General features: G+C 45.7%; 1 protein-coding gene, 1 non-coding gene and 1 pseudogene across 2 annotated transcripts in view; 2 read left to right on the top strand and 1 right to left on the bottom strand.

Moving 5' to 3' along the window:
* The window catches only part of LOC126282517 (tryptophan 2,3-dioxygenase), a 362,921-nt gene that overhangs the window by 168,620 nt on the left and 168,682 nt on the right, over positions 1–25,619 (bottom strand). Inside the window, exon 3 of the mRNA XM_049982178.1 lies at positions 21,337–21,404. Within this exon, the coding sequence (XP_049838135.1) occupies positions 21,337–21,404 (68 nt within the window). The remainder of the gene's footprint in view (positions 1–21,336; positions 21,405–25,619) is intronic.
* On the top strand, positions 6,021–6,138 carry LOC126282698 (5S ribosomal RNA; annotated as a pseudogene).
* Trnas-cga (transfer RNA serine (anticodon CGA)) lies at positions 24,818–24,892 on the top strand. The gene has a single exon. It is a non-coding gene; the product is annotated as a tRNA-Ser (tRNA).

The following is a 25,619-nucleotide window of genomic DNA, read 5'->3' as shown; positions in this document are numbered from 1 at the left end:
AAACCGCCCGGTTCCGCCGCCCCCGCCGTTTCTCACTTTCAATGAGGATTCTGAAGACTGGGATACATATGAGAAGCAGCCCCAGCAGCATTTTCAAATCCACCAGGTTGTCCAAGATGCTGTTCGTCGTTTCTACTTTTTGTCCTGGAACCAGTCCAAAGTGTATGTTGTCTTGACGACACTCCAACCTCGACCTCCAGATTCTTTGACTTTCTCCCAGGTTTTAAGGGTTCTCATAGCTTACTACTGACAACGGTTCCACATGTTGGCTGCCTGTGTCGAATTTTACCAGTATCTCAAGAAGGCTGTCCAATCCTATCGCTAATGGGCAGCGGAACTGCATGGTCTCAGCCGTAAATGTCACTTCAACACACGAGTCTCCAAAGATTCCTACACAGATGAGATGATCCAAGACAACCTCATCCAGGCTGCCCCTGATGCGGTTTTCCAGTGCGACGCCCTCAGACTCGAAAATCCTACTCTGGACCAGACCATTGCTCTAGCATTCAATTACGAAGTCACTACGGCGGCCGACAAGCATTTGGAATCCTGGGCGGAAGTGGCTGCCCTCCACGACCACTATGCCTTGGAACCCATCACATCACTACCGGAGTTCGAAGATGTTGCTTCTGTCCGTTCCGATGACAGGCGTCGACCGTCCTGTTCTGCAGAGTATTGACAGGTCAGCCGCCCTGTCCAGGACTTAGCGCCATCGGACAGCTCCACGGGTCTGGCTCAGAACGTTGGTGCTCGGAGGCCCCCGCACCTTCGCCAGCGCCGCCAGCCCCTCCGGCTGCCGTCCTGCCAGGTATACTTTAAGAACCATACACAGGAAAACTGCCCTGACAGGTGGGCGCATTATGCAGTGTGTACCTATAACGGACTTGTCAGTTGGGTCTGCCGATCTCGGCAGCCCCCTCCTCATCTGGCCAACGACCGTTGGGGGCCTATACCCATGGATATGTCTATGGGTAGTCTTCGGGATCTTCTAAGTTGGTGATTGATGTCCAGGTCAACGGTCGGCCACTGCAGATGCAGGTGGATACCGGAGCAGCAGTCTCACTGATCATCTATTCCTTGTATGCAAAGATTGGGATGCCCACCCCTGGGGCTCAACCTCGGCTCCTCCTTACTTATAATAAGCAAGCGATCGCCCTCTTGGGTCAGTTGATGGCTTCTGTCCTGTATAAATAGATTCGTCAAGAAGTTACCTTCCTTGTGGTCAAAAATGTGGCCACAGCAGATCTCTTCAGGTTGGATGCCTTCTGGGCATCTGGTGTCTTCCCATGTTCCGTTTCTCGCAGTCGATACCTTGTGCATGGAATTCCTGGACCTCTTCTTACTGGGCGTCAACTGCGCTCAAGATTTCCATGTGTTGCTCCAGCTGAAACCATGTGCGCGCCTTACGCACATCCAGCCCAGCGGGTTCCCCACGCCCTCCAGCAGCCTCTTCAACAAGAAATGGATCATCTCACCACGGTAGGAGTCGTCACTCTGGTCCGTCACAGTTCGTGGGGGACACCCTTGGTCGTACTCAAGAGAACAGATGGGCATCTTCGAGTTTGTGGCGACTTCAAAGCTGCGCTTAACCCTCAGCTACAGATTGAAGACTTATCCCTCTCGTGTCCCGAGGACCTGTTCTCCAAGCTTGGAGGGGGACAACTTTTTTTCAAAGATCTATCTTGCTGAGGCCTACCTCCAAATACCTTTCAGTGAGCCTTCTACTCACTTGGCCATCGTCAACACACCGTTTGGGCTGTTCCGGTTGAACCGCCTCATGTATGGCATCACTAGTGCACCGGCAATCTTTTAGTGTTACTTGGAACAGCTCTTGTTCCAGGTTGTATCAACTGCCTCGACGACATTGTCATCTTCAGCCACACCGCAGATGAACATCTCAGTCATGTAACAATTGTTCCTGCATCTGCAGACTGCTGGCCTAAAATGCAACCTTGGTAAATGCTCCTTTTTTTCAAGCTGCTATCTCCTACCTGGGTTACATCATTTCCCGTGATGGCATATCACCTACCTCCTCCCACATCGCCTCTATAGCGGCCGTTCCTCGTTCACCGCCTGCAGAAACGGGCCCTATTCCTTTCACGTTTTAGGTACACCATACATTTCCGGCCCACCTCCCAGCATGCCACGCTGATGCATTGTTTTGGCTCCCTTCCGGCATTCGATTCATCGGACCACCTAATTTTTCAGGTCGACGACATATAGGATGTGTTAGCTGCATTCCCAGTCACAGCTGAGAGGGTAGCCGCAGCGAGAATCGCAGATCTGCTCCTGCAACTGGTGCACTGCTCTGCTCTCCGCAGCTGTCCGACGCTTCTTCCACCTCGTGCCCAGGCTGACCTCAGATTCTTCTTCTCCATCCTCCATCAACTGGTGGCCGTCAATGGGGTGCTCCTCCATGAGGAAAATGACGCCAATCCAAGGGTCATCGTACCAACTTCCCTGTGGTCCCAGATTCTTCACGTGTTACATCAAGGTCTCTGAGGTATTGCCCAGACGAAAACCCTCATAGGTCGCCATGTATTCTGGGTAGGCATGACAGTGCACATGGAGTGCATGGTCTGGGGTTGTCAGGAGTGTACTCAGGCCCTTCCCACACTGTGATGGTCCTTCCAGTCCTGGTTGGACACTTCCCTCCTATGCGAATGCATCCAGGTGAATTTTGCGGGATCCTTCCTCGGCGCTTACTGTTTACTTTTGACGGATGCCTACTCCAACTACCCTTTCATTATCCAATGCTCCCATATCACCACTGAGAATACCATCATGGCCCTGTCAAAAATATTTTCCATTGAAGGCCTTCCAATCACCTTGGTATCTGACAGTGGCCTGCAATCTCGCAGTCAAGAGTTCGCCAAATTCTGCCACAATAATGGTATCGACAATGTCTTTACCCCTCCTTTTCATCCCCAATTCAATGGAGAGGTGGAGCACCTTGTTCGCACTTTAAAAACTCAGATGAAGAAGTTTATGGAGGACCGTTCTCTGGAAGAAGCTCTTACGTTTTTTCTCAGTACCTACAGCGCCACACCGGTGGGTGACAAGTGTCCAGCCAAACTGCTCCAAGGTCGCCAGCCTCGGACCCAACTCCATCTCCTCCTGCCGCAGGTTGGACCTTGCACCCTGCCTGGCCCTTCCCAATATTCATCTGGCTCCAAGGTGTGGGCTCGCGGTTTTGGGCACTGGTCCAGCTGGCTTCTGGGGGTCCTTATCTGGCCCCATGGTCGACAAATGTTCAACGTATGCCTGGATGTCAGGGTGGTTTCGTGTCACTGCAACCAACTGCATCCTTGTTTCCTTGTGGAGCCGCAGCCGCAAGCGCCGGCTCCTCTCTCTCTCCTATCGCTGGCCCCTTCCTTGGGGCCTATGTTGATGCCCTCTCTTCAGTTGGTGGATGATCTTCCCAGCGGTAGCCAGCAGACACCCGCTGCTAGCCCAGCGCCGCTGCATACTTCGGAACCAGGGCAGCTCCGGGACCTTCCCCTGAACCCACTTCCCGGCCAGTTTTCGGCACTGCCTTGATTGGATGACGCGGTCTTCCCCATGCCGCTTGCCCAGCCCGACGTAGTCTCACAACCGCCACTGCTTCGGCATTCCATCCACCTCACGCGGAAGGCAGTACCCTACTCTCTGCCGGCCAGGTTCCACTGCAGATCAGCCTACAGCACCGGGCTATATTGGTACTCCCTCTCCTGCAGTCGCCCATGCTGCAACAGCTTTTCCATGGGGGTAGGGGTGTTGTGCCGGAGCCAACGTAGCCCCTGAGGGCTGGCAACCCATATTACAGCACAGAGGATGGGGTTGTCTATGTCCAAGGCGTACCAAAAGTACTGGCTATTTACATACAAGATAATGGAAACAGACATTCCGAGCACTGCTTTCTGCAGGGGGAGCTCGAGCCACTCCCTGCAGGAAGTATCATTATGCCAAAACCTGATTGGCTGGAGACAGCTATTTAGGGACTAGAACCAGCCCTGAAGATCAGTTCACTCCTGCTACCGACCTCGTGGACTTCGATCACTGAAGATTATGTCTTCCTCTCTGAATCGTGTGTGTGAGTGTGTGTGTATATCTGTGTGTGTGTGTGTGTGTGTGTGTGTGTGTGTATGTGTGTGTGAATGACAAGTGAACTTTTGTTTGCCTCAGTTAGGATACTTTTACTGGCATCGTTATTGTTACCTTTCTTTTGTTGTTCAGTCAGTAACCGTGTAACATTACATAAATAAAAGTTGTGTTTGTGAAAAATTGCGAATTTTCAGTCACAACAATAAGCAAGCTTTCATGGGATAGTTTGCGTCTGTCTTCTAAAGTTTGACAATTCAATTCTATTAGCATCTCTGTGATGCTTGCCCATGGGCCAAATAAACCAGTGACCAATCATGCCGCCCTTCTCTGTATACGTTCAGTATCCTCTGTCAGTACTATATGATAGGGGACCTATAATCTTGAGCAATATTCTAAAGTAGATAGCACGAGTTTTTATAAGCAATCTCCTTTGTAGACTGTTTGCATTATCCTAATATTCGACAAATGAACCGAAATTTTGTCACATGCTTTACCTACTACTGACCCTATGTGATCGTTCCACTCTATTGTTACAGTCAACTATTTGTGAGAGAGGACTAATTCCAATTGAGACTCATTGATATTGTGTAGTACACAATTTTTCTGAGCCGTGGCCAGCTCGAGTTGATGCCGTTTGTTCTTTGGCATTTTGACACAATCGAGTGGTGGCTTATTTCTCCCTGAGTTACTGACTTGCCTCCGCCAGTGGCAGAGCAGCGCTTATCGATACTAGTACTGCTGTACCATCTTTGGTGTGACCACTATATTTCCGTGTGGTGGTGTGTGTGGCAGTCTGTCATTTGGGATAGAGCAGCGAGGAAGTCTCCGCTGCGCGGGGTCGGGCTGTGACCTGTGGCGGCGTGCACGCACGGTCGGACTGTGAGGCACTAGCTGCGGGAGTTACAAAGTTCGTTGTCCACCGAACCTGGACCTTGAAGTTGAGTTATCAGTTAACCTGTTATGAAACTTCAACTGCTGTGACATCTCTTCGTTCATGGCCAGTTGTTGCTTCCTGGGACGTTCTGGCTGGTAGCAAGGTGTGACGTGTTGGAGTCGGCAAAATTTTGCAGCCATCTTCCTGTATGGTCTTTAACTATTAAATTGGTTGTTACTTATCAATGCAGGGCACCAGCGGTATTTTCTGCCTTTTGGCCGTTAACGCCCCAGTTACCTGCCCTGGTAGTTGGCGTATTTTTCCGTCTGTGCGTTTTCCTCGCCGTGTTGATGCTGTCCAGCACGGCGTGTAGTGCGAGAGCATTTTAGTTGTTTGTTCATATATTTTTCTTAGAGTAGTTATCGTGCCTTGGCTGTTTCTAGGCCTTGGCTGTTTCTAGACGCCCGTTTTGAAGACGTAGTGCTTCTCGAACCTTCATCCTAACTGATACTGTCCATTGTACTGCTTGATAGAGCGGAAGGGAACTGATTAGGTCGTTGGTCGGTCTTTCAGCCATCCTTCAGCCGTCCTTAAGCCGGTCCTTCAGCCGACGGGTTGCCATCTGATTATTTAACCATACTCTTGGCTGCCTGTCTCACCTCACTTCACCCTACGTTAGAGCTACCTCCTCAGGCCGACCCTTGGACACTTCTGAGCAACACTGTTCTATTGGTGTTTGATCGTGATTTTCATTTTAGTCAGAAGTACTGTGCGAGGCCTTCAGCCGTTTATTAATTTAGTTTGTTTTATTTTAAGATAAGGCCTTCAGCCGACTTAAATTAAAATTTGAAGATTGATTTGTTTAAAAACAAAATTTTGAAACTTTGTTCTGAGATTCTTAAGCTCCGAGTTGTTAATGTCCAGTGTGTGGCCTTCACTGGGTATTTACGTGAAATATTTTTTAAGTAAGGCCTTCAGCCACGTGTATTCTTTAAAGCATTTTTTTACAACTTGTGTTCAGGCCTTCATCCGTTCTTGTTTTTGGTGTGGTTTTGGGCCTTCAGCCAACGGCCTTGCCGCAGTGGTAACACCGGTTCCCGTCAGATCACTGAAGTTAAGCGCTGTCGGGCTGGGCTAGAAATTGGATGGGTGACCATCCGGTCTGCTGACCGCTGTTGGCAAGCGGGGTGCACTCAGCCCTTGTGAGCAAACTGAGGAGCTACTTGATTGAGAAGTAGGGGCTCCAGTCTCGGAAACTGATATACAGCAGTGGTAGTGGTGAGCTGACCACATGCCCCTCTATGTCCGCATTCAGCGACGCCTGTGGGCTGAAGATGACACGGCGGCCAGTCGGTACTTTTGAGCCTTTATGGCCTGTGCGGAAGGAGACGAGTTTTTTTTTTGTGGGGGGAGGGGATCTCAAGTTTTCTTCAGCCATATTGTTTTATTGTGATCCTTTCAACGCAATGTTTAATTAAGTGGTTCTTAGGAAAATAAAAATTCCTGTGTTTTTTGCAACTGACAGTAACTGATTACGGCCCCTCCACAACCATAAACTGATCCGCTCTATCCTGCGAAACCAGATTTCATTTATACACTCCTGGAAATTGAAATAAGAACACCGTGAATTCATAGTCCCAGGAAGAGGAAACTTTATTGACACATTCCTGGGGTCAGATACATCACATGATCACACTGACAGCACCACAGGCACATAGACACAGGCAACAGAGCATGCATAATGTCGGCACTAGTACAGTGTATATCCACCTTTCGCAGCCATGCAGGCTGCTATTCTCCCATGGAGACGATCGTAGAGATGCTGGATGTAGTCCAGTGGAACGGCTTACCATGCCATTTCCACCTGGCGCCTCAGTTGGACCAGCGTTCGTGCTGAACGTGCAGACCGCGTGAGACGACGCTTCATCCAGTCCCAAACATGCTCAATGGGGGACAGATCCGGAGATCTTGCTGGCCAGGGTAGTTGACTTACACCTTCTAGAGCACGTTGGGTGGCACGGGATAGATGCGGACGTGCATTGTCCTGTTGGAACAGCAAGTTCCCTTGCCGGTCTAGGAATGGTAGAACGATGGGTTCGATGACGGTTTGGATGTACCGTGCACTATTCAGTGTCCCCTCGACGATCACCAGAGTTGTACGGCCAGTGCAGGAGATCGCTCCCCACACCATGATGCCGGGTGTTGGCCCTGTGTGCCTCGGTCGTATGCAGTCCTGATTGTGGCGCTCACCTGCACGGCGCGAAACACGCATACGACCATCATTGGCACCAAGGCAGAAGCGACTCTCATCGCTGAAGACGACACGTCTCCATTCGTCCCTCCATTCACGCCTGTCGCGACACCACTGGAGGCGGGCTGCACGATGTTGGGGCGAGAGCGGAAGACGGTCTAACGGTGTGCGGGACCGTAGCCCAGCTTCATGGAGACGGTTGCGAATGGTCCTCGCCGATACCCCAGGAGCAACAGTCTCCCTAATTTGCTGGGAAGTGGCGGTGCGGTCCCCTACGGCACTCTGTAGGATCCTACGTTCTTGGCGTGCATCCGTGCGTCGCTGCGGTCCGGTCCCAGGTCGACGGACACTGACGGCGGCGGTGCACAAATTCTGCGCAGCTAGCGCCATTCGACGGCCAACACCGCGGTTCCTGGTGTGTCCGCTGTGCCGTGCGTGTGATCATTGCTTGTACAGCCCTCTCGCAGTGTCCGGAGCAAGTATGGTGGGTCTGACACACCGGTGTCAATATGTTCTTTTTTCCATTTCCAAGAGTGTATATCAAGTTACCAAACTTTGCACACTTTTAAATCTTACCAAGATGTGATATTTGTGCAGCATTTTTCATACAGTACTTCATTCACAGCATTGCATCATGTGCAACAATCTGAGGTACTAACAATATTATCTGCAAGGTCATTAACGTACAGCATGGTGATAATTAAATTTTCGTTACTTCAGGGAGTGTAGATGGAAAACAGTTTACTGTATGGGTACTCAAACGTATAGCAATGATATGTGCTGCGGGATTTTAGTAACTAGTAGCGTTCTTTCATGACTTGCCGTTAGGCACTGGTAGTGGTACAGCGGCGTAGGGTTGAAACACAGTCATTGTGCATTACAGTTTCAGATAGTCAGCATGGGTCTGGACAAGGAGAGCAGGACTTCACTCTTAAAGCTGTGTCATCAAAACAACAGCATCAATGAGGCTTCTCTTTGCTAGCATCTACGCATTAAAGGATACGGAGAGGTCCTCTTCCGCGCCGGGATTGAAGAAAGTGATTCGGAACTTCGAATTAACTGGCGATTTGGGAATTGCTCCTGGGAGAGGGCGAGAGCCAATTACGCTACAAGTAGTTGAAGAAGTTACTGTTGTCATGGGGGACATTGCTGGATGCAGTGCGTGATCTTCAAGCAGGGCACGAGCTATGTCTGAACAGCTGAACATTCCATAGTCCACCGTTTAAGAAGTGCTTCGAACAGTTGTGATGTGGTGCCTTTAGTGCGGCCTCAGGCCGTCGTGAATGCAGATGGTCATCACACTGAGCAACGTTTGTAATCTGGAACGTAAATCCTTCTCATGCGGAATTTTAAATGGGTTCCTTTCAATGGTTTATTCGTTATCTCTTCGGCTTGTCTATACAAATGTTTCCACAAAGTTTCATTGTCCTACTATCACTCGTTTTCCATAGGGGCCCTCTCAAGTAGCGAAAGTTTAATTATAAGCACTCTGTATAACATGAACAGCAAGAGTTCCAACTCTCTTCTCTGGAGCACATCCGCAGGTACTTCTACATCTGTCGATGACTCTCCATCCACGATAATATGCTGCATCATCCATATCAAAAAATCCTCAATCCAGATTCGCTTTGAACACCATTACATCGTGCTATTGACAGAATACGTATGTATGCTACTGAGTCAAATGCTTTTCGGAAATGTGTCAATGCTGCATCTACCTGACTGCCTTGATCATGCGATCGATGTTTTCGGAATCCATTCTGGTTGGCTTGGAGACCATTCTGTTCGAGATAACTCATTAGAGTTGAGGTTAGAAATGTTCTAAGATTCGACAGTAAAGGAATGCCGAGGATACTGGACGGGAGTTTTGTGGATCACTTTCGTTCCCATTCTTTTGGACAGGTGTGACCTGTGCTGTCTTCCAGCCACTGAGCACGATTTTTCCTTCGAGGGATGCGCAGCACACTGTGTCTTTAAAGCAGGGCTAACTCAGCCACAAATTCGCTATAGAATCTGCTAGGAATTCCATCGAGCCCTGGAGTTTTGTTCAGTTTCAACTATTTCAGCTATTTCTCAACGCTATTGACACTAACACTTATTTCGCTCATATTACCAGTGGTATGAGGAGTAAATTTTGACAGTATTTCTGGAGTTTCTTTCATAACGAAATGTAATTGTTTAACGACAGCATAGGCCCCTTTTACGCAGCGGTAGGGCCCAGCTATCCACAGTGTAAGGTAAGAGGAGATAATATGGAGCTCTTTCAAATAGTTCGTGATTTAAATTTTAAGCACAGCAGCAGGAATAACATGTTGGGCAAAATAGATCGGAAAATACTTGTTCTGCGTTTTGATGAGCGTTGTAGTTCTGTTGCAAAGTTTTTTGTTTTTCTTTTTATTTGCAGTGAATTATAAAATTGTGGTGATAAATGTGTGTGAAATTATATAATGTATTTAGGTTTAAGTATTTAAATCTTATAAAAATTGTAAACTAATTGTGGCCATGTTTAAGGACTATTTTGATTAATTTAGTGTCACGTGACCCGATTCAGGACTGTGGATATGAGCGGGAAAATCGTGTCTTTGGTTGTCGTCCGTTGTTGTGGTAAGTTGGGAGCGGCAAAGTGCCGCGAGTGTAAGCATGGAAGCCAATGTATGTGAAGGAACGACGTGAATGAGTGTAAGTGCGAGACAATAAACAGTGTACGAATTGCACCGATTATTATTATTATTTATACAGGTCGGATTTATTTGTGAACTTAAAAAATGCATGGCCACAAGATTAAAGTGTTTCTTTTGAATAAATAAGTTTCAGTCTGAACGTGTATAGTTCAGTTCACTGCTGTTCAAAATCTAGCCAATATATGACTCAATAGTAGGGGCGCAAATGCAACCGTTCACTACCAATCCCCTTTGCAGTTGAGCCACTTGAAAAATAGGCAGTGAACGAGCCCGGGAACAGTTGCAACAACTGGCCGCAACGTTAAACGTCCCTCGCCAATGGACTAGTGAGTCGCTGGATCAGTGGTAGATCCTGTCACTGCGTTAAAGCGGCCATCTTCTGTCTCTCAACAGCTGCTACTTTTTGTACAAACTGTTTCATTATTACAATGACCGACCAAAACAGTGACGCACCCAGTACAGGAGGAGGAACGAAACGAAACATCACGCCTTCAAAGGGTGTGTGATGTTATTTCCTTGTTTAAAAAAAAATAAAAAAAAATGGTTCAAATGGCTCTGAGCATTATGGGATTTAACTGTTGAGGTCATCAGTCCCCTAGAACTTAGATGCCCTGCCATACCCTACTAGACGTGGCAACAATACTAAACATGAGCAACACTAACGCACACCAGTGGCCGTTCAACATGTGACAGAGAACTGCGACAGTCCGAAATTTTCAAGTGGTGTATATCCTAACATTCTAGGACAAATAAATACGGAAGTACACTGAAGCTCCCAAGAAACTAGTATAAGCACGCATATTCAAATACGGGGATATGTAAACCGGCAGAATATGGCGCTGCAGTCGGCAACTCCTATATAAGACGTCAAGGGTCTGGCGCGGCTGTTAGATCGGTTACTGCTGCTACAATGGCAGGTTATCAAGATTTAAGTGAGTTTGAACGTAGTGTTATAGTCGGCGTACGAGCGATGGGACACAGCATCTCCGAGGTAGCGATTAAGGGGAATTTTCCCGTACGAACATTTTACGAGTGTTCCGTGAATATGAGGAATCCGGTAAAACATCAAATCTACGACATCGCTGCTGCCCTGAAAAAGAACCTGCAAGAACGGGACCAACGACGACAGAAGAGAATCGCTCAGCGTGAAAGAATTGCAACCCTTATTCAAATTACTGCAGATTTCAAGTCTGGATCAACAAGTGTCAGCGTGCGAACCATTCAACGAAACATCATCGAGATGGGCTTTCGGAGCCGAAGGCCCACTCGTGTAACCTTGATGACTGCATGACACAAAGCCCTACGCCTCGCCTGGGCCCGTCAACACAGACACTGGACTGTTGAAGACTGGAAACATGTTGCTTAGTCGGACGAGTCTCGTTTCAAATTGTATCGAGTGATTACGGTATGGAGACAACCTCATGAAACCATGGACAGTGCACGTCATTAGGAGACTGCTCGAGCTGGTGGAGGCTCTGTAATGGTGTGGGGTGTGTGCAGGTGGAGTGCTATGGGACCCCTATACGTCTAGATACGACTGTGACAGGTGACATGTACGTAAGCATCCTGTCTGATCACCTGCAGTGATCCGATGGATTTAGGGAATCCCAGCAGGACAGTGCGACACCCCACACGTCCAAAATTGCTACAGAGTGGCTCCAGAAACACTCTTCTGAGGTTAAACACTTCCGCTATCACCACCCTAGACATGGACATTATTGATCATATTTTTTGATGCCTTGCAACGTGCTGTTCAGATGAGATCTCCACCCCCTTATACTCTTATGGATTTATGGACAACCCTGCAGGATTTGTGGTGTTAATTCCCTCTAGCTTTACTTCAGACATTAATCGAGTCCATGCCATGTCGTGTTGCGGCGTTTCTGGGTGCTCGCGAGCCCCTACACGATATTAGGCAGGTGTGCCAGTTTCTTTGGCTTTTCAGTGTATATGGTTTAAGGGTAATTTTGAGAGAGCTAGTTGCCATGAAAGGACAGCACTTTGCCGTATATTCAACGATAAAACCAAAACCGCTTGCTATGTATCAACGAAAATGGGCATAGAGCTCACGCAACGTGGTGCATGGAGACTCCCCACTTCACGTTCTAAAGAGTTCGCACACCGAAACTGTTAGAACACTGTATCCCAGCAATTAAAATTTCTTTTAGACACCAGCATATACGCGGAAAAACCAAGAAGAAAAGGTAGCCTACATAGCAAGTCAAATTGCTCAGATGGAAACCAAATTGAATGTTGCCTGCGAGATGAACATCCCACATTAGCGACCTACAGTGCGAACTTATCGTGTCAGTCTGTGCCAATCAGTAGGTTGCGACCTATTCAACTAACAAAATGGTTACTTAATTAGATTTCGAGTGTGCAGCCGTAGGAACTCTATTTCCTCAACAGATATTTCGGCCTTATACTTTTCGTCCATTTTCCAGTGACTCACATTAGTTATTTTAAACACTATAGCCAGAGAATACGCAAGGTCCAAAGATGTTGTTGGACAGCAAATAACTTTTTGTAAACTAACTCTTTGGCTATGTGCTCGATCCATGCTGGCACATTGATGCATCGTCTTTGCGAAATGGTCAAAGAAAATACAGGCTTCCATGCTTTTTCCAGACTGAAACCATTGTCTTCGATAATCGAACTTCCACTGCTTATTGTATCAGCGACTCCCAAAGTGATGAAGTTGGTGCTAGAATTTTGACACTGTTATACAGCGTAAAACGCAGTGAGTGCCGGCATTTAGGGTGCTAATAGCTGCGTTTACTTTAGGGAAGCCGGACATACATTGTATTTCGACCATATTTAATTTATTTATAAAGGGTGATCAAAACGTTTCCGTTTGAGGGCTTGGTGCCGCGTGTATGCAACCCAGCGCGACTCTGCGACAAGCAGGCAAGGGCTTAGCGTGGCGTTCGAACGGAAACTTTTTCATGTCCCTTATAGATTACAAATTTATATGGGAACAGTATGTGTTCGAAGCGTGAACCAGTCATCATCACTTCACGATATACTCGGATGTGTCTCACTTTCTCGTTATGCTACTCCACGTAAATAAAGCGGAGAACTGTCTACTAAAAAACCCCCATTGTAGCGCTAAGGCGAAGACAATTTGCCGAATGCCTGGAGAACATTATCATCTGCCATTAAGTGTACTGCCAAAAGTGAAGTACAGAAGAGATGGTGTTGCAATATTTTTCGCGGTTGTGTTTGGTCTTTTTATGGGACTTAAAAAAATGATAAATGCAGAAGATAATATACACTGCGAAATAATTTCGTTGTATATGCTTACATTTTTTAGAGTTCTGCCTGGGGAGTTCAGAGCCAAGAAGACCAGCTCGGGTCCTGTGTGCTAGTGGGAATTTCAGCAAGGCGGACGGCAAGGCACGAGGTGAGCGTCGTCTGCTTCAGGCGAGGAAGCGGAAGCATAAACGACAGGCCGTTACGTAACATTGTAGTATGAAGTAACACTGTAGCTTCAGCGCCAGAGCGTTACTCCAATAGTCGAACGTTGCAGAACGATCCGAGCTCGGAGACCCAGAATAGTCACTGAATTACCACAGGGAGGCTAGGAGCACTGACGAGACCGAGAAACGAGGGCAAATTCTATTGTGCACTCAGAGCCACTGCATCATAGGCACAGACTCTACTCTTTAAATAACGAGGTTTCCAGAGCTCAATGACGTATGGAGCAATCTCGCCATTCTGACTGTGTCGCTAGGACCAGAGAGAGTGACGGTGAGTGAGCTTCAGCGAAACCACAAGCTGACCAACGGTTGTCTGCCTGCTATCCACTTGCTGACTTCAACGCCGAGACGCAACCAACCTGATGAAAACCACTGCCGCGGTCTATGCTTCTGTCTACTGTGACACGGCGGATCAGGAGAAGACTGATGTGATGTCAAACCTCCTCCAGTGAGTGTCAATCATGTGTGTTATGTAAGCTGTCGAATCCAAATCGTCCGGGTGTGGCACGTTAGCCCCCCGGCCGACTCGTGAGCATTCTGGCAATCTGCTGCCGCAGTCTTGGTAGATCCACAGTGGATGACCAGACCCTAGCCTTCATGAAAACTGACATGCTGGATTACAAAATCGGCAATCCTCACATACGCTGTCTACAAGAGCAATGAGATGTTGGCCGTAACGTAAAGCAGAAATGTTCGGACCCAGTGGTGCCTGCCTGTCTCCACGCCACCATCTGCACGTCAACACACAGCAACAGTTCACTGACCTGTGACTTCGACGTCACAACTCGCTGACGTGGTGTGTCAGCTCTTCTTCGCATCTCGTGCTTATGTCCCACTGCCGTCCTACACATTGAGTCACTTCATAATTGTATAAACGAATCCTGGTAAATAAATGTAATTACAGACAATGCTGTGTCACTAACATCTCTGGGCATGTTCTGGACCACTTTCTTACACTCCTAGCTCCGCCTCCTGCACACAAAGCACCCTATTTCCTCGGGTCATAACAATACAAGTATGAACACATTTCGCAATACTGTGTACTGCGGAGTTCGGAGACGACGATTGTGTCAGAATGGCAATGCCCCCTGTCCTAAAGCAGCATATGTGAGGTAATAGTTTGTGGGCAATAATCCACTAACCCAAAGAAAAAGACGTATCACGAAGGAAGTATCCAAATGGGACGGAAGTTGACAGACGTGATTTATAGGTACAGGCAAACAAATGATTTCAATTTCAGAAAAAAGAGAAAGAGCTTCACAAATTGAGCGAGTTAGAAACGCGTTGGTCCGCCTCTGGCCCTTGCACAAGCAGTTATTCTACTTAGCATTGATTGATAGAGTTGTTTGATGAACACCTGAGGGATATCGTGCCAAATTCTGTCCAACTGGCGCCTTAGATCACCAGAATCCCGAGCTGGTTGTTGGGCCTGGCCATAATTCTCCAAACTTTTTCAATTGGGAAGAGATCCCACAACATTGCTGGCCAAGGTAGAGTTCGGCCAGGGTGAAGACAAGCGGCAGGATCTCTCGGCGTGTGCGAACTGGCGCTCTCGTGCTGAAATGGAAGCCTCGAATGCTTACAATGAAGGGCAACAAAATAGGGCGCAGAATATCGTACACGTACTGCTGTGCTGAAATGGCACCACAGGAAGTCTCCAGACACGGCTTCGCCAGTCATTATGGCTGAATTCTAAGCAGATCTCTCACTCAAGACAATTTTATTAAAGTCAGTGAGATTCTAGGCTGAAGACGTGTTTTTAAACCTAACGAAATATCTTTGGGATGAGTTAGAACCTGGAATTCCAACCAGATCGAGGGTCCGACATCAGTCTCTCAGGCTCCCGAGGGATAAAAGACTGCCATTCCTCATTGAAAGTGACCCCAGGAAAGTTCAAGTTGTGATAAAGGCGAAGGGTAGATACACTCCATACCGATGTCCACTGATAGGTGTCCATATACTTTTGATGGTGTATAAGTAATGCACAAAATCTCTCTCCAATATGAAATTCTTATGAAATATTGCTGGCTTGAGAGCAGAAATTCCTCCCTTTGACTTTAGTGCCTATTTGTAGTTTGATGTTCAGTAGAATTTCCTTCCATCTATTGTTCATCACTTTCAACTTAGTTTTGTTCATATTTAAAGGTCATTTCTCTCTAATCTTGTTAGTTTGGGCAAGAACAGCTAGGTAATCTGTAAAACTTTATTCTTGCACTTAACTTTTTGTAAACTTCTTCACTGTTTGTTCAATATACATCTAACCGTACAGAAATGGTGAGTCTTCTTGCTAACAGAGATATCCTGAAAGAATGAGGGAAATTCGATCGTAAGTGAGCAAAAGTTTCCATAAAGTGCGAATTAATTCTCAGTAATTATTGCCTCTCGCTTGCTCCAAAGCAGAGCAGAAAATTAAATGTGAGTAACTCCTGGTCGTAAGCGGAACTTCGGATCATGCTGCCCGCAAACTTTTACTGGACTCCCTTTCTGAGAGTTTAAGCACATGTTCGTTTACTCGAAAGCAATGACTCTTGCGCAAACAGTTGATCGGATGCTACTGACACTGGCAGTACTACAGGGAAAGAGAGCTGATGAGTTGACAGATTCGTTCAGAAACGCAAATCCCATGTACAGTGTAACATAGTAGTATTTAGCTGTGAACCGGCAGTAGGAGGAAACTGGGAACAGAACGGTTCTGCGAATTTTTATTTAGCGTTACACAGCCGCGTATTCTCAAAGCAGGGTTTAAGAAAGTAGTCTACTGCATAATTTGTGTCAGTCGCCTAACTCCACGTCCTCGTTTCTTGTCGCAATAGTTGTTGGTTTTGTGGCACATTACTGAAACTGCGCTTGATAAAGCAAATCTGCACTGCTGGGTTTTCATTCCAAAAATTAGTTTCATAGTCAGAGTGTGAATTGTTTTGATGTGAAATACGAGCGCGCATTAACTGTGTAATGTTTTTCTGTCTGTGGCATTATTTATTGCTTCCACTATTTCATCTCTCAAGGCTATCCATTTGTGTTCTGTTTGAGTTCCTTACCCCACACCTGCCCACTGGAAATGGTGTGCAGTTTAAAATCTGTCTTGGAAATCTCTATTTTACCATTAGGTAATCTATTTGAAACTTTTCAGTGTCTAAAGGTCTTATCGATGTATACAACTTTCGTTCTTGATTTTTAAACCAAGTATTAGCGATTATTATATTATACACTGTGCAAAACTCTACCAGGTAACTTCCAATTTTATTCCTTTCCCCTGTCGATGTTCTCGTACTACCTTTCCTTCTCTTTTTGTTCCTGCTATCGAATTGCAGATCCCCATCACAATTGAATTTTCGTCTCCCTTAACTATCTGAATAATTTCTTTCATCTCATACACATTCTTTTATCTCATATTCATTCTTTGAATCTCTTCATCACTGCGGAGCTAGTTGGCATATGAACTATTACTACTGTGGTGGGTGTTGGCTTCGTGTCTATATGAACTACGTGTTTATCTTCACCTGACCACAATTTTTCGCGGTTGGTTTGAAGAACATTATGGACAATTCGAACGAATGATTTGTCCACCGAGGTCGCACGACAAGAATTCCATCGGAAAAAAAATGGCTCTGAGCACTATGGGACTTAACTTCTAAGGTCATCAGTCACCTAGAACTTAGAACTACTTAGACCTAACTAGCCTAAGGACATCACACACATCCAAGCCCGAGGCAGGATTCGAACCTGCGACTGTAGCGGTGGTGCGGTTCCAGACTGTAGCGCCTAGAACCGCACGGTCACCCTGGCCGGCAATTAGCGACCGTAGCAGCAGCGCGGTTCCGGGCTGAAGCGCCTAGAACCGCTTGGCCACTCCAGCCGGTTCCATCGAAGATTTATGGGGCATAATCGAGAGGTCTGTCCACCCACAAAGTCCTGCAGCGACAAAACGTTTCCAATTACGGACCGCTATAGAGGCAGCACGCCTCAATACTTCTCTGGGGGACTTCCAAAGACTTTTTGAGTCGATGACATGCCAAGTTGCTGCACTACTCTGGGCAAAAGGAAGCTCGACACGATATTAGGAGGTATCTCATGACTTTTATCATTTCTGTTTATCTGATGACTCTTCTAGGAACTACGCTCTCGGAAATATAATAGTAAACCACACCTTAGTGCAGAAAGACCCTCTTGCAGTATCTGCCACTGGAGTTGGGTTAGAATCTCCTTGACGATTTTGCGCTTACTAAATGGATCTGTAATGAAACGCGCAGTTCTACTTTGAATGTTCTCTATAGTCTCTGTCAGTCCTATCTCGTCCGGATCCCAGACTGACGAACAATATTGAAGAATAGGTCGAACAAAGGTTTTTGCAAACTATCTCCTTTGTGGATGGACTACACCTCCTGAGAATCATTCCAAAGATAAGAAGCTGGCATCTGCCTTATCTATGATTAATTTTATGCGGTCGTTCCACTTTAACTCACTCCTTACACATACACGTATATATTTTGTGGATGTGTCTGATTCTAATGATTGTTCAGCAATCGTGTAATAGTATAATAATGTGTCATTCTGCCTACTTATGCGCAATAAGTTACATTTATTTTTGTTGAGGGTCAACCGCTGATCCTCTGCAGGTCTTCCTGCATTTCGCTACAGTATTCTAGCGTTGCAACTTCACTGTGTAGAAAAACATCACCCGAGAAAAGCCTCGTGGAACCCCGACGTTAAACAATAGGTTATTGACATACTGCTGTGTTATGAAAAGTACTTGTCCTATAACATTCCTCTGGGGTATGCAGGAAGTTACTTTTAGGTCTCAAGATTTATCTCCGTTGAGAATGACATGTTGTGTTCTGTTTCCTAGAAACTCTTCAGTCTGTCTTCCATAGTTGGTCTGGTGTTCTCCAATTTTGTTCATTAGGCAGCAGTGCAGAATTGTATCGAACATCTTCTGGAAGTCAAGGAACACGTCATAAACTGGTGCACAGGTATCTACTGATTTCTGGGTCGCGCGGACGAAAAGATCGAGCTGAGTCTCACACGACCGTTATTTTCGGAACCCATGCTGACATTATTTTCTGTCTCCGAAAAAGTCGTAGTACGTGAGCATAAAACATGTTCCAAAACCGGACCGACACCAGAAATACAGTTTCGTGCATCTCTTCGACGACCCTGCTTGAAAATGGGAATGGCGTACGCTTTCTTCCCATCACCAGGAACGCTTCGCTCCTCCAGCGATCTACGGTACACAGCTGCTAGAAGAGGAGGAAGTTCTTTCACGTACTCTTTGCAGAATCGGGTGTTGAGCAGTTTGTTGCTTTTGCATCCCACGATCACTTACTTCGATATCTGTCATTCTCAAGTTAGTGCACCGATTTAAAGGAGGAACCACAGTACCATCTTCCTTAGCGAAGCACGATTTTGACATTCTCTCTGTCAGCATTAGTTTCGATGCCTGTGTCGTTCAGTTTACTGATTTAGGTCTAATGTAAGAGAAAAATTTCTTAGGATTTTTATCAAGTCATTAGAATTTTTCTTTCGAATTCGTTGAACGCTTCATGCATGGCTTTCCTTGTGCTGATTTTTGCTTCGCTCAGGTTTTGTTTTTCTGTGAGGCTTTGGCCACATTTAAATCTACAGTGAAGTTCTCTTTGCTTTCGCAGGAACTTTGTAAAATGGCTATCGAACCACAGTGTGTCTTTTCGTCCCTCACAACTTTTGCTCGGCGCATATATGTTTAAGGCGTACTATAGAATGTTCTTGAAGTATGTCTATCGAGGTTTTCGGTCTTGAAACAGGATATTTCATGTTGACATTCAATGATTTGCTCTTGTCGCTCTCGATAAGCAGGTATATCTTCCTACAGTTATTTACATCCCTATATACAGTCGTATTGAGTTTGATGTAACGCCCTTGTGATCACTGATTCCATGAAATACAGTCAGTTGAAAAGATGGAGCCTGTTGATGATCAGGAGATCTAACATCTTACTTTCACTAATCAAATTCGCTGATTAGCTGCTTCAGAGATTTTTGGGTACGACATTTAGAACAGTTTCACATGATTGCTACACTCCACTTCCTGCCTTAATAACTCGAGATAAATTTCTTTCAGTATTATAGCCTGACAAGGAAATTTACGCTAAAGCTTCTCCAAGTTTCCTTTCGAATTTTCCGCCACTACCGCTCCTTAAGCGGGGGCCTATAATAGCATCCGATGACCATGTTTGATGCACTTTTAACACTTCACCCAAACTGTTTCGCATGCGGACTCTGTAGTAACCTTACTAAATGCTATCGTATTGGTAAAATGTCCGCCCCGATAGCGGTCCCGTCATTAACTAGCAGACTCTTAGATATCCTCCGACCAGCTTCTCTCGTTCCACCGATCAATGTGGCACCTATTTCTTCATTATTGTACCATGTCGCCAATTGTTTCATAGAACTCAGCTACATTCGGGCCAATCTTACAGTCACCCGTCCTCCCCGTACAAAAGACTATTATCGTTTGTTTATGCTGTCCAACCCTTGAGACCCCATGGTGCTCCAGCACCCTGACATTAACTGGCGAACGGTTTGGGGGTGTGTGCATGCACCCTTTTTACCGTCGTCTGTTCCTGCACTCTGGTATGTTTTAGTCTATGACAAATTCCCGACTAATAGTCGGCTTTATCGCATAGGACTGGCCACCTCCCCACTCTGCCCTGACTGTCAGCTCGAAGACACCGACGAGCACCGTCTTACGTGCCCCCTGAAACGTAACGTTTGGCTCCTCATCCAACGAATCGTGGGCTTTCACCTCCATGCCCCGCCAACGACGGTAACCCCAGATTTCTAGTTGTTGCCCCAGACTTTTCACTACCCTCTTGCTAAGTACCACACACTCATCTGGTTTCGAGAACGGGCTTTAGAATACCCCTTTATAGTGGTCCGCATACAGTCCTCCACTTCTGGTTCATAGCACCCTCACCCGAAAACCATCTTACCGACAAACTTTTGCTGGTTATCTCCGCAGCGTCTTCCTTGCCCCCCCCCCCCCCCTCAAAGTTGGGGTGTGCCATGCCTACCTGTCACATGATGCAACACCCTAATCCACGTTCTCGTGCATCGACAAAAAAAAAGACAAAAAATATGTTGTTGTGTTTAACGTTTTTCTAATATTTTTGTTAGAACTAACAATCGTTTGTGTATGTTTAAATTGTACCTTGGAGAACTGTTGCATTGTGTATATATATGTACTGTTAGTTTGTTCAATAAAGTTTACTGCACAAAAAAGTGAATGGCCAGCGTGACGGACTGCCGTCCTAAGGGGCCCGGGTTCGATTCCCGGCTGGGTCGGGGCTTTTCTCCGAGCAGGGAGTGGGTGCTGTGTTGTCTTCATCATCATGCCATCCCCATCTGGCGCGCAGGTCGCCCAATCTGGAGTCGAATGCAATAAGACCTGCACCTAAGTGGCCGGATCTGCCCTGTAAGGGGCCTCCCGGCCAATGACGCCAAAAGGTCATTTCCATTTTTTCCATTGCTAAAATGCTACAAAACAGCTTCCACTATCGGCGTTCTCAAATTAGTTGCGAATGACAACTTAAAACATCATTAAGAGTCTATTTACGGAATGAACAGTACAGTTTCCATCAGGAAGTGTCGTACTATTGAGTTACTCTTTGTGGTTCTTTTTGGTGTTGAAATCACAAGCAAATTATTTCTGGTAAAAGAATTCTCTTCTTCAACTTTGTTTTTCGTCATTTTGCGTAGTAGTAGTAGAATTAAAGTTGTAATTCTAACCACGATAGCTGCAGGAAACAAATTCACAGTTCTTTTGCAAGTGGTAGTCGCATGTGTGACTTTCGCCATTATTCAGAAAACAAAGGTGTTTCGAATGCATGTATTTTCTAGTCTGAGTGTCTAAAATAGAGTCGTTCGGAAATAAGTCAACCACAATGTCACAAGTATATGGATATTAATCCTGCGTTTCAAATAAGCCACTTACTTCTGTGTTGAATTTGGCTCTGACAGAATCCAGCTCGTATATAATCTGCTTGAACCATAGCTCGTAAGCTGAAACAAAGATAGAAATACTTCAGAGAAAATAATCGGAATACAAACACACACACAGAACACGAGGACAATAACTGGACAAACGAGACAACACATATATCACGATTAGTAGTGTACTTTCTGCATTAATTGCCATTGTTATGTTTTGTGTTGCTGGTACAACAACCTCTCAGTCTGCATGAAGGAATTTTGAGCGGATAATGTATCAGTGACAGGTCGACATTTTCGCTTTGTAGAATTTTTGAATCCAATTGTTTCGAAAGTAAATGATCACAGAACGCGGATATCACAGAACGCGGGTAATCTGAATTAAAACCAGTAAGGACGGCAAGCCCGGAAAGCAATGACAAAATTGTCTTCGGTATTATTTAGTTTCATTTCCCACACAATCCACAGGAAAACCGTTTGTATTGTCGACAGAATTCTACTTATTGCGTACATCTTTCCCGCACCAGTTTCTGCCCTCACGGCACCACGTATGGTTCTCATCACCAATAACGAATTTTAGTCGAAGTTTCAATTACCTCTACTAGATGTTTTAAAAATCGTACATGCAGTAATGTTTCGCATATATTTTTCTAGCTTCAGTTTAGTTTTATTTGTAGCGCGAATAAATAGAATACCAGCAACAATAATTGAGCTTCCACATCCCGATCTTTTTTGTGTGGAATTCGTTAAACAGTTATAATTTAGTTTGTGTTTCGAACATTTCTGCTCCGCTTCCTCGTATGATACGACTAAGAAACAAATATCTCAAGTCATCAATGGTGACAGTGCCTGTGTTGGTACTGTAACGGCACAGTACATGAATCCATTTGTAAAATATTTTTTTTGCAAACATCACTATCAATTGTCTTACTTGTGAATTTCGTTACTTTTGGTGCAAAACCAGATTTCATGAATCTGCCCCCCCCCCCCCCCCCCCAGTCGTTCTAACAGTTGTAAGATGGGCATGTCGTTTTGATTTTGTAAGTTATCGATGTGCATGTCAGAGAGGGAACAAGTTATGTTACTGTTAAGCAGTCTTGGGTCTTGTATCTGTGTAGACTTTTGATGGTATCTGTAAGATGAAGAAAGATTTATTGTAAAGGACAGAAAGGATGAATATGATGTTTGTACTGGAAGGCGAAAAGAATATAAATTTTGAATAACGTTAACTTGCTCAGAGCTGAGAGAAAGACCACCCCTTCCCTGATGCGTCAAGATATTAACTGATTAAGCTGTTTGGTTTTTATAGAAATTTTCTGTTACCTCTGTACCCGTTTCAAATCGCTGTTTACTTTGTTAAGTATAGTACTATTCAGGCCAGTATTATGTGTGAAGATCACGCAAAATTTTACTCTGTCTTTTTGAATGCGTACTTCATTCTAAAACCGTTGTCATTTCACAGGAATAGTTACACTCGCCATCCCACTATTTAAAGAAGGTTTATCGTTACGCATTGCCACATTGCACCATACGGTATAAACAGTTTGAATATTGTTTGGAAATTTTATTTAAAAATATAAATCAAGCTTTGCTGTTTGCTGTTGTGCCTTCAAGAAATCTGCAACAATGTTGTCAAGACGTGAGGTATGTGGCCTTCTTGATTAGGACCAGATAATTATTTACTTCAGTTGCGTATTTTATATAAAGACAATCTGTATTCAGACTAATTACAGTTCAGTTCAAATTAGGTTCTGTTTAGTTAAAGTTTAGCATACGAATTTAAGCTGGATAACAGTTTGTAGGTACATTGTGTTGTATTGTATGTTAGCCGGGGACCTAGAAACAACGGAGAGGCTCCGTCCCCGCCGCAGCCGCAGTGGTCCGCAATTCACGACGACTACCGCAGTACACTTCACCCCTCCGCCGCCCCACACCGAACCCAGGGTTATTGTGCGGTTCGGCCCCCGGTGGACCCCCCAGGGAACGTCTCGCTCCAGACGGGTGTAACCCTATGTTTTCGTGGTGGAGTAATGGTGGTGTACGCGTACGTGGAGAACTTGTTTGAGCAGCAATCGCCGACAGAGGTTAACTGAGGCGGAATAAGGGGAACCAGCCCGCATTCGCCGAGGCAGACGGAAAACCGCCTAAAAACCAAAACACCATCCACAGACTGGCCGGCTCACCGGACCTCGACTCAGGTCCGCTGGGAGGATTCGTGCCGGGACCAGGTGCTCCTTTATAGGTTCATGGTTTTGGTAATAAATGTAATTTTTATGGAGTGGGAGGTAAATTTTGACTGAATTTCATACAGAAACATATAGTGGGGAGCTTACACAGTGCTTGCAATTCTATTAAAGAACTGTGCTGTCATAGGATGTCGCTGACCCTCAGTTATTCATAAACGACTGCGGCCACTGCTGAGCGAATTCTCGAAGCCTCTTCTGGTAGTAGCGCCGGGACACGGGTGCCACTGCGAAGCGCCGGGTGAGAGACCAGCTAGCGAGAATGTAGAGAGGACGGTGAAGTCGCCCGAAAGGCAAATATCAACAAGGAAGCTGGGAACACCGCCTGAGGAGGCCGTGGTCGAGTGGGCTGCCATTTGCAGGCGTGAGCTGGCCGAACGGTTGTGATACGGTACGTCGGGCGCAGTTTGCTTGAGGGCAGGGCCGGCTAACGCTTCTCACGGGCCGGGCTTCTTGGTCCCTCTCGGCGTGTCCCGGCTTTGTTCAGTCCTGCTTCGGAGTACCCGGTACAGCGCTACATTCGATTTAGTATTGCGATGCGGCGTTTTTCGGCCGGCACAACTCTCTTCAGTTCGGCAGAATCGTGGTCTCAGCGCTGTTTAAACTTCGCTATTTGTCGGTGGTATGAAGGACGTTCACAGGTTCAGTGGCTGTTTGCACAAAAAAGGGGCAGTCTACCGATATGTCGCCACAAGCCTTTAAAAATGAATGTAAATGGCAGAACAGGGATGAGAATTCTGAATATTTATACAGTCGCATAAGCGACGGGTCCTGCTTTTTTTTTTTTATGAAACGACGTTGCAAAACAGTGCAGAAAGAATTTAAAGATTTGGTTGACAATCAAAGGGCAGAAAATTACAACGATCGGCAGATGGGATTCATCAATACGTCAATTAGCACTTGGTGCCAAAATTTTCAAGCACGCAGCACGTGATGAAAATGGTGGTATGAACTGCAAAATTTCTTAAGTTGCACACATTATTAAGCTGTCAGCTGCAACAGTTCTCGATGGAATTGAACGAAGAGTATGGAGACTTTATATATCACTACCAAGTACGTTACGTAAGTCAAGGGGAATTTCCAGACACACATCCCCCAGGCTGTGGCTAAGCCATGTCTCCGCAATATCCTTTCTTTCAGGAGTGCTAGTTCTACAAGTTTCGCAGAAGAGCTTCTGTAAAGTTTGGAAGGTAGGAGACGGACACTGGCAGAAGTAAAGCTGTGAGTACCGGACGTGAGTCGTGCTTCGGTAGCTCAGTTGGTAGAGCACTTGCCCGCGAAAGGCAAAGGTCCCGAGTTCGAGTCTCGGTCGGGCAAACAGTTTTAATCTGCCAGGAAGTTTCATATCAGCGCACACTCCGCTGCAGAGTGAAAATCTCATTCTGGAACTTTTTTCCGATTTGATGGAGACGCATCTAAAAAGCAATTCGCGTTATGGAAAGGACACATTGTGACAAAAACACAGTCCACTTCTTTAAGCTCACTGCTGTTGAATAAAACGAGACGTCTGCAGAAATCATTGTAGGCCTGAAAGAATTTCAGTTTGCCATTTCAGTTGAAAGCGTCCCATTACATGTGCAGATATAATTGATTGATCTGCAAGGTAATTCCTAGTTCAATGACAAATAATCCTTTTAAGTCAAAACTGCCCAGAGTGTCTACATTACTTTCCTCAAGTAGAGTTTCCACGTCTCCATAATGCTGTTACAAAAGAGTGCAACATTCCTATCGACTTATTTGGCAGAAAGCTCTTTTTTTCGATTATGAAACTAAGCAAGTCACGAAAACGTCGCAACCCGACAGTTGAACTATGAGAAATTGTCTGCGTCCGTCCGTATGGTGACAGTCTGTACCAAATAATGTAACTTTTATATCTTCAGCGATCCAAAAATAATTAAATAGTATTGAAAATTTGTTTTGTTTGTGATCTATGTTGTTAAGAAATGCGAGATATGAAACCAAATTTTATACAGTGCAACTACACTGCCATTTAAATGCTCTCCGACAGGTGTGAATGAACTCATTCGCACGCACATGTTGAGGA

The sequence above is a fragment of the Schistocerca gregaria genome, chromosome 7 (assembly GCF_023897955.1).
Source record: "Schistocerca gregaria isolate iqSchGreg1 chromosome 7, iqSchGreg1.2, whole genome shotgun sequence".
NCBI lineage: Eukaryota > Metazoa > Arthropoda > Insecta > Orthoptera > Acrididae > Schistocerca > Schistocerca gregaria.
This window is presented reverse-complemented; position numbering and strand designations above follow the sequence as displayed.